The following is a 9,892-nucleotide window of genomic DNA, read 5'->3' as shown; positions in this document are numbered from 1 at the left end:
GCCACCATGCTCCCGCCACCGCCAGGCTCCCTCCCACCCCTCCAGGGCCACATGGCATTCGTGGCTATGGCCAATATCTCCAAAACACCAGGTTGCACTCAACATATTTTATTTAAAACCCAACCTGAGGACTTCAGGGCCAGAAGCCATCTGCTGTCTGAGCCCTATCATTCCAAATGATCACTTTCAGGGGTGTGATATCACCCTGTGGCAATAGTGTCTGTGTGGCAGAAGTGCATGTGACACCAAATGTTTTAATGAGTGTCCTACCCACATTGAAGCCAGCAGCAACGATGTAATTAAGCTACTGGTTGTTTGAATAAAATAGCCTGTAAAGGACAATTTCAGTGTACCTCACCTAGACAGTGGGAGTAGGGGTTTCCAGAACAGACCAAGCCATGGGGGTGGAACAGGGGCTCTGTAATGTCTGAGGGAAAAGATGCTCCAGTACAGTAGTGTGGAGATGTAGCTGGGATCTTAGGACTGAAGGGCAGCCATGTTGGTGGGGGTGCAGCAGGCTAGGAAATGGGGGAGGCAGGCCACTAACAGCTCTGAGGAGCATCCTGTGCTCTACAGTGTGGGATGCAGCAGCCGCAGGGGAACACTGTCACAGCCTGGGTAAAAGATGGGCCTCAGTGGCTCATTGAAGGCCCCAGAGAGGGTGTGAAGGTGTTCCATGCCCACAGTGTTGTAGAAGGAGACGCATCCCCGCTCATAGTCCACATACACCCCCACAGTGCGAGGTGGGGCCTCCACAGTGAGGGGCTGTGGGCATGAGGCCACAGCCAGGTATTGTCCCCTGTCATTGCGTCGTAGCACCCAGCAGACCTCGTGGGCCGAGGATGCCAGTTTCCCCTTCCTCTCCAGGGACTCGCAGGCCACACCAAGTGCCCAGTCAGCCTTGTTGCCCACCTCCACCTCCCAGTAGTGACATCCCCCAGTCAGCGCTGGCTGACCCAGCACCAAGCAGTAGACTCTAAAGCGTTCAGGGTTGTCAGGGAGCAGACGTCTCTGGGCACCCAGCTGCACACTCATCAGGTCATCAGACAGCACCAGGGCAGGATGGGCTGTATGGGGGTCCAAGGTCACAGAGGCTGGCGCTGTGGGAAATGAGGTTAGCATGAGCCAGGGTTGCTCCTGTCACCAAGGACATCTCATTCATACATGTCTACACATGTGTATCACAAGTTTTGAGCAGGAACCATTGAGGGTTCAAAAGAGTGAGCTTCTGCTTAGTGCCACAATATAACTTCCAATCTGTAGCAGCAAAAAGCTATTTCATGTGGGCCAGAAATTTGGTGGTGGAATGATCAGTGCAGCAATTAATACCATTGTCATTTGTCCAACCATGGAATTTCTGGCCCAATGAGGTGTCCAGCAGGCTGGATCTGGAGCGTGGAGCCATGTCATTTGGCCCATGGGGCTGGAAATTTGGTGGTAGAAGCAGTGGCATTTGCTGTGGCTCTGAGAACCACAGCAATTAATACTGCCATTGCCAAATTTCTGGCCCTATATGTAGCCCTGTAAGCCAGATGGCAAAGCCCTGCACTCCAGATCCAGCCTGCAGCTGGGCCCTGTATGACTTGCCCAGCTCATGGGGCTGGATGAGTTTAACAGCCCTAATGCAAGTAAAAATTTCATTTTTTTCCATACATATTTGTCTGTTTCTTTTTTATCAACAAGACATTATAACACAAGCATCCAATTAGTCCTAACGGGAAATTAACTTCTTACTATGTGCAGCTGCCTCCGTACCTCGTTTTTTTCTTTTGACAAAAATATATAAGAAACATATCCATATCGTAACCAGATACAATTTTCAGTGACAATAAAATCCTTCTCCACACAGTTTAACACCATTTTCCCTAATGTAGGAAACACACATTTCCACATCATGCTTAACTACAATTATCAATTAATATAATTCCAATTATAATTTTGACCTATTTTTTATTTTTAAGCCAAAATTCCAAATAAAATGTTGTGTTGTGCAGAGATCCAATTTCTGTTTCCTCTTAGTAAGAATTATATTTACAAAGAAATTAATTAAAGGAAAATTCTTAACACAATTTTTGTTTTGTTTCGAGATGAATTTTTTAAGTGGAAAGAAAAGCATGTGGGGAATTTTTAGTCTTCCAATATTTGCTTTTTTCCCTTCCAAGTAAGAAAAAGTTTTAAAATGAAAATGAGGGAGAAAAGTATGGTGAATAGTTAAAAAATATATATATTTTTAGGGCTGTAAATTAATTACTGTGAACATGCACGATTAATCCGTTAATTGGTGTTTGTGTTATTTTTCTTAATATGTTAATTGCACAAGTGGTTTTGAAGCCCTTGCCTGGGCTTCACTCTGCCACCTTCACTGCTGTCTCTGGGCCACCCATCAGGGCAGTGGTGGCAGTGCAGAGGACCACATGGCAGTTTGGGTGTGGGCTCCGGGCAGTTGCAGCGGGAAAGGGGGCGGGGGGGTGCAAAGACACAGACACATGAGCAGCTGCAGTATCAAGGCCCTCACAGTGAGGGAGGGAGTCAGGCAGGGGCAGGGGCTGGAGTCAATGGGGCCAGGATGGATCATGGGATGGAGCCACGGGAAGCTTGTCCAGGGGCACAGGGGGGTGTGGCTCTATGCTGCTGCTCCCACCCCTGGGGGAGGAATGTGGGGCATGCTCCCCCCAGATTTGTGCGCTGGGCAGAGGCAGGCTGCCCACTGCAAGCTGGGGCTCTGCGTACTGCTGCCTTTGTCCCAGAAGCCATGTGCTGGCTGTGCTGTGTGTCCCCTGCCCACCTGGCATCAGGAGACACAACATGGCATTGTGCAGCTGCCGGGGCAAAGGCAGCATGGTTCACAGCCCCAGCCTGCAGTGGGCAGTCTGCCTCTGCACCTTGCACAAATCTGGGGAGCACATGCCCCCTATGCCTCCCCCGGGAGTGCATGCAGGAGTGGGGAGTTGCACTTCCCCATGAACCTGGATGAGCCACCTGTGGCTCTGTCACATGATCCATACTCGTCTCGGGTCCCCATTCACCCCACCCCCTGCCCCACTCCCTCCCTCACTGTGGGGGTCTTGATCTGCCTCATCCCCCACCTCTTCCCCTTCTCAGATGTCCCTTCTGAGTGGGGGTGTGTGTGTGTGTGTTTGTGTGTGTGTGCCCCTCACTCCCAAGCCACAGCCACCCCAACCCTGCTGTTGCCCTTTACTCCTGACCCACAGTACCTTGCATCCTCAGGGCGTGCAGCACCACCCCCCACCTGAGCTCCAAACCCCCAACACACACCCACAACCCCCTACACCTTCACAAATTCCCCTCCTATGCATCCGCCACTCACCCCAACCATACAAAGTACTTGCATAATTTTGCATAATTTTGAGTTTTTCTGCACATAATTTTGAGTTTTTAGCTGTGCCATTAAAATAGCAATTCATTGCAACTAATTTTTTTAATTGTGCAAGCAATTGGGATTTTTTTTTAACCATTTGACAGCCCTCATTATTTTCAATTTATTTTTTCCATTTTTCAATATTCTCCACTTTCTAGTGATATAAAACAGAACTGTAAAAGTCAAGGATGGGCATCTGGCACCAAAAAATGTAAAAACTGAGAATCTGAGTAGTCCAAAAAATCAGAAACAATGAACAAAACATTAAAAAAAGAATTAAGGGAAATTTGTAATTGTTTTGGCTTTTAAAAATCCAATTAAAATTAATTTTTGGCTTTTTGTTTTAAACTTCCCTGGTTTCAATCCTTTGTTTTCTTTTTAAAGTGAGAGACTAGAAAGAGGTCAAGGATTTTTAGGGATTTCACCTTTTACTTCAATTTTTATTTTACCTCAATATTTACCAGTGGGGGAAAAAAAGGGGCAAAACTACCCCCCAGGGCTCTTAAACTGAAATGAAAATATAAATATGAGACAATAAATGGTTGCTTTATTTTGGGTTTTTCTTTTGAAAAATTTAGTCAAAAGAACATATTCCAAGTGCAGGAAGGAACTTTGCCATTCATTTAAATTTCCCCAGAAAAGTTTTATGGAAAATGTTTCCTATTGGAAACGGCATAGCATTGAAACTGCTTCCCTCAGCAATAAAAGTTCCTCAGCTGATCAAGGGCAATGGGATCCAAGAGTGTGTGTCCCCTCTAGTCACTAGTTCCTCTGTTATCTCATACTCCACCTGGGCTTTGGGGCAGACAGAAGGAGGAGGCTGCCATCCAAAATAGGCCATAGGAGGGGATTTATCACCTATAAAGAACACAGAGAAAAGGGAAACACCCTGCTCCCTACAGCACAGCACCCATTACTGAGACCCCCGCTCCCTACAGCACAGTGTCTCAATTACTGGCCTGGATTACCTGGGCTGAGAACAGATCTCATTGCCTTCCATATAGTGTACTGGATGGGACCCTGGAACTGGGCCAGTTTCAGCAGAGAGCAAACTACAGTGGGCTGGGCTCTGGCAGCTCCCTTCTGTTCTGGTTTCAGCCGGTGCACCTGCTTCTGGCACCTGTTGACAGAAGAAACCCTAGTACCAGGGATATGGTCTGCTGAGGGCATGGGTCACATAAGGAAAGGAAAGCAAAGCATGGTCCTCCCCTATGCTCTGCCAGCAAGCCAAGCCCCACCCAGGAGGCTCCACTCCCTGGCAATGCCCTGCTTACCACTCATTGCCCTTCCACAAGCCAAGCTTCACTGACTTACTTCCACCAGTCTGGCTTCACCCACAACCTAAGCCCCTTTCAGAAGCTGAGCTCTGCTTACCAAGCTCTACCCTGAAATCTCTCTCCAAGGCAGGCTGTTCAAAGCTACACCTGCTGCCCAGATCCCACCCATAAGAAAAGCACCTGCTACCACCCCGATGATAAACCCTATACCCAAGCCCTACCCACAAACAGAGCCTACCCATGACCCAAAAGCCTTCCAGGAGGCCCCATTCTTGTTCTGGTCAGAAGATGCCACCCACAACCACAAGTACTGCCCACTATTGGGCCTCCTCTTGCAAGTCAAGTCCTACCCAACAGCCAGGGTTCCCCCACTTGACTCTGACTACTAAATTATCTGGCCCCATCCACCCACTCAGTTAACTATATCTCTCTTACCTGCATCTATCCTGGGTCTCTCACAATTGTGCCTGCGGGGAAAGGCATGGGAAGGGGGAAAGGGGAAGGGATACAATGGCCCCTGTTCTTTAGCCTAAGTGGGAGGTGCATCTGTCTGTCTGACCGCTCTCTTTGCCATAGCCTCTCAGCTGGGTGGGGCAGGGGAGAGTGGACAGGTGGGGATCTGTCTGGCCAACGGCCAGGGGAGAGGTCAGGGAGAGTGCAGGATTCAGGGTGCAGAGCATACCCCGGGGCTGACTGAAGTGGGGTGGGTGGGGGGGTGACATACTCACATGTCCAAAACACGGCGTATCCCCTGAGGAGAGGGAGAGAAAGAGATGGAGAAAGGGAAAAAAATGGGGGGATCTTGGGGCCTGAGACCCACAGATCCCTTGGAAATCCTTCCCTTGTGTCTACTCTAGTCCCAGCCCCACTGCTCTCCATCCCCAAATGTGATGTGATTTCCTTCAAACCCCCAAATGGGGACCAGACAAGGGGACCTGATTGTGTGTGTGCACACACCCATATACCCATGAGTGTGAATATATTTTTCTGTGTGCAATCCAGCATATGTAGGCAATCTAGTATGTTTGTGTGTATGTGTATACCCTTGAGAGTATGTGTATGTGCATATGTGCATGCACCCAAGAGTATGTGTGTGCGTGTGACAGTGTGTGCACCCCTGTACTCACCTGCTCGTGTGTGTGTGCATGTGTGGACTTGGGACCTGGCCAGGCCTGAGAGTGTTTGCACTGGTGCCTGGGCAGCTGGGGCTCTCACCTGCAGGAAGACACCGGGTTCCAGCTCCCCCAGCCGGGCCTGGACATCATGCCGAGCCTCCTATGCAGCTTGCAGTCTCTCTCGCACACTGCCCAGTGCGGCCTCCATCTCCCAGTGCACAGCCTCTGCTGCCTCCTGCAGCTCCCGCAGCAATGTAGCTTCCCTCTGTGCCAGGAACTGCCGCAGATCAGCCAGCTCCGAAGAGATGCGGTGTTGCAGAGTGGTCCTGGAGGCCTGTGCGGTAGTAAATGGGGAGGGTCACCAGGGGTCAGCATTGAGAGTGGGGGTCTGGAACAACAGGGCTCTGGGTTGAGACACAGACAAGATAGGATGAGGGGTAGAAAACAGGATGCCAGGCTGCGCAGAGAACACTGTTTTTCACCACAATAATGCAACCAAACAAATATTCTTCAAATTATTAAGAATTTTCATAGGGTTTGTTTGTTTGTTTTGGGTGCAGGGTGGTTTGTTTGGAGAAGGGTATTTTGTTTTATTTTTTCTGAGAATATCAATATTGTTCTCAACAGTTTCATGGATTTTGGCTTGCCCCCTACCCCCATTTTGTTAAAGAAAAATCTTCATGCTAACAAAACCAGTATTTTTCAGTTTGACTTTGGAGGGTCCCCCTGCTTCCCTCTCAGTTCTTTAAAAAATAAATTCATGGAATAATTTTCTGTGGAATCGTCATTTCATATGAATTTTTATAGTGATGGGCTGTACATTAGCTATTACCACAGAAGATAGATATGGGAGTCATTGTGAGCAGTTTGCTAACATTAGCTTAGAGCTTAGCAGCTTTCAAGAAGGCAAAAATGTTAGGGATTATTAAGAAAGGAATTGTAAAAAAAAACTGAAAGTATCATTATGCCCTTCTATAAATGCACAGTGCACTCACACCTTGAATACTGTGCCCAGTTCTGGTTTCCACATCTCAAAAAGGATATAGAAGAACTAGAGAAGGTTTGGAGAAGAACAACAAGAATGACTAGTGGTTTGGAGGGGCTTCCATATGAGAAGAGACTAAAGTGGCTAGGTCAATTCAGCTTAGAAAAGCGACATTGGAGTGGGGACAAGATAAGGGTTTACAAAATACTAACCAGTTAAGAGCAAGTAAATAGGGATTTATTATTTACTATCGCTCACAATACAAGAACTGTTAGGGATACAGTCTCTGAATCAGAACTTCCTAGACCTTAAAGACTGCAAGTGAGAGAGGAACAGTGGGGAAAAAACCAAACCCTGATCATATTGAGTTCACTCTCCCTTTCAATATCCACTCCTCCACTATGCACCACAGGATACTGGCCAACACGGACCTATGGACTGATCCAGTAAATGGCAGTTCTTATGTTCTAATGCTGTTTCCCCCCCTTTTTTTCTATCTGGTTCCTTTGATATTTTTCATGGAAAATCTGTGAGGGAATGTGAGGAAATTTTTTCCATGAAGACGTGGGCTTCCTGTTTCACGCATTTTTAGAAGGCTATACCAGCCGAAAAGACATGTTGACTTTGCTTTTGCATAGAATCATAGTAAAGTATAGCAGGAAGGAACCTCCAGAGGTCATTTAGTCCAGTGCGGGGCAATCTTTTCAGCAGGCATGCCACAAAGTAGCCCTATGTCCTCCCTGAGTGCTGTTCTGATCCCCTACCTCTGCTTGATCTGCTGCTCTGCTTTCTGCTTTCTGCCCTACCAGCTGCTGTACTGCCTGCCACCTCCCCAGTCTGCATGCCCCCCACAGAGGCTGCCCATACAACTTGTGGCACACATGCTGAAGTTTTGCCACCCTGGATCTAGTCCAAACCCTGCCTGAGGCAGGATCATCCCTATCCAAACTATCCTATACAAGTCCTTAGAATCATAGAAAATTAGGGTTGGAAGGGACTTCAGAAGGTCATCTAGTCCAACCCCCTGCTCAAAGCAGGACCATCCCCAACTAGATCATCTCAGCCAAGGCTTTGTCTAGATGGGGCTTAAACACCTCCAAGGATGGAGACTCCACCACCTCTCTGGGTAACCTGTTCCAGTCTTTTACTACCCTCCTAGTGAGAAATGTTTTCCTAATATCTAATCAAAACTTCCCTTGCTGCAATTTGAGGCCATTGCTCTTTGTTATGTCATCTGCCACCACTGAGAACAGTCTAGCTCCACCCTCTTTTGAACCCCCTGCCCCTCCAGGTAGTTGAAGGCTGCCATTTAATCTCCTCTCAGTCTTCTCTTCTCTAGGCTAAATAAGCCCAGTTCTCCCAGTGGCTCCTCAGAAATCATGTGCCCCAGCCCACTCATCATTTGCATTGCCCTCTGCTGGATTCTTCCCAATTTGTCCACATCCTTTCTGTAATAGTGGGCCCAAAACTGAATACAGTACTCCAGATGTGGCCTCACCAGTGTTGAATAGAGGGGAATAATCACTTCCCTTGATCTGCTGGCAACACTCATACCAATGCAGCCCAGTGCAGCCCAGTATGTCATCAGCCTTCTTGGCAACAAGGGCACACTGTTGGGTCCTATTCAGCTTATTGTCCACTGTAACCCCCAGGTCCTTTTCTGCATGGCTGCTGCCCAGCCAGTCAGTCACCAGCCTGTATCAGTGAATGAGATTCTTCCGCCCTAAGCGCAGGACTTTGCACTTGTCCTTGTTGAAACTCATGAGATTTCTTTTGGCCCAATCCTCCAGTTTGTCTAAGTCACTCTGAATCCTAGTCCTACCCTCCAGCATATCTACTAGTCCCCCCAGCTTGGTGTCATTTGCAGACTTGCTGAGGGTGCACTCTGCCATCTTTCAGGTTGTTGATGAAGACACTGAATAAAACTGACCTCAGGACCGACCTCTGGGACACTCCACTTGACATTGGCTACCAACGAGACAGTGAGCCATTGATTACTACCCTCTGAGCCTGATGCTCCAGCCAGTTTTCTGTCCACCTGACAGTACATTCATCCAGTTCGTACTTCCTTAGCTTGCCTGTGAAAATGCTGTGGGAGACCATGTTAAAAGCCTTGCTAAAATCAATGTATATCTCATCCACTAGTCTCCCTGCATCCACAGAGCTAGCCAACTCGTCATGGAAGGTAATCAGGTTGGTCAGGTGTGACTAGCCCTTGATGAATCCATGCTGACTGTTCCTAATTCCCTTCTTCTCCTCCAAGTGCTTAGAATTCTTGAGGATTTCTTGAGGATCTGCTCCATGATTTTTCCAGGGACTGAGGTGAGGCTGACTGGTCTGTAGTTCCTTGGATCCTCCTTTTTTCCTTACTTAAATATGGGCAGTATGTTTGCTCTTTTCCAATCATCCAGGACCTCTCCAGAGTTTTCAAAGATGATGGACGAGCTCCACAATCACATCAGCCACTTCCCTCTGCACCCTTGGGTGCATCTCATCCTGCCCCATGGACTTGTCCATGTCCAGCTTTTCTACACAGTCCCTAACCCAGCAGTTCCCAAACTGTGGGTTGCAACCCAAATGGGGTCACAACATCAGTGGTCAGGGTGCACAATTTCAGCACCCACAGCAAGGCGTGGGGTTGTAATGGGGTTGGAGCAACTCCAGGCAGGAGCTGGCCCCATAGCCCAGTGTTTGGGACCCAGCACAGGAGGAAGCACCGCACCACCAAGGACGCCAAGGTAAGCTGCAGAGGTGGTGGATGCACAGAGTGTGCCTCCACTGCTGCTGGGCAGGCAGGGGGTGCCTCAACTTGACAGCCATGGCAGTGTGGCACTCTCTCCCATGCCAGGTCCTGCCCGCTAAGCCTCCCATGCCAGGTCCTGCCTGCTAAGCCATGGAATCCCTGGGGTGAGGGCAGCAGGGCAGGGAGCCCTAAGCCCACAGCAGGCACCCTGCATCGTCCCTCCCATCAGGGGCTCTGCTCCGGCCGTGCCACGCCCAGGGGAGGGGGTGGGGGGAATTGGGGGCGGGAGCTGGAGGGAGGAGGGAGAGGCACTGGCAGGGCTGGGGGGCTGTGGGTAGGGAGTGAGGGGCACCTGGGAGGGTAGGGAGCTGCAGGTTGGGCATGAACGGCCAT

The 9,892-nt window shown here is 49.0% G+C and overlaps 1 protein-coding gene across 1 annotated transcript in view; it reads right to left on the bottom strand.

The window, feature by feature from the left end:
- The window catches only part of LOC109306968 (E3 ubiquitin-protein ligase TRIM39-like), a 16,411-nt gene continuing 6,519 nt past the window's right edge, over positions 1–9,892 (bottom strand). The window contains exons 3-4 of the mRNA XM_019530593.1: positions 5,959–6,105; positions 1–1,137 (exon numbers count right to left, since the gene is read on the bottom strand). Coding sequence (XP_019386138.1) covers positions 571–1,137; positions 5,959–6,105 — 714 coding nt within the window. The 3' untranslated portion in view covers positions 1–570. The remainder of the gene's footprint in view (positions 1,138–5,958; positions 6,106–9,892) is intronic.

This window comes from Crocodylus porosus, unplaced genomic scaffold, assembly GCF_001723895.1.
Source record: "Crocodylus porosus isolate Cpor-Errol unplaced genomic scaffold, CroPor_comp1, whole genome shotgun sequence".
Taxonomy (NCBI): domain Eukaryota; kingdom Metazoa; phylum Chordata; order Crocodylia; family Crocodylidae; genus Crocodylus; species Crocodylus porosus.
The sequence above is the reverse complement of the archived record's forward strand: the minus strand, read 5'-3'. Positions and strand labels throughout refer to the sequence as shown.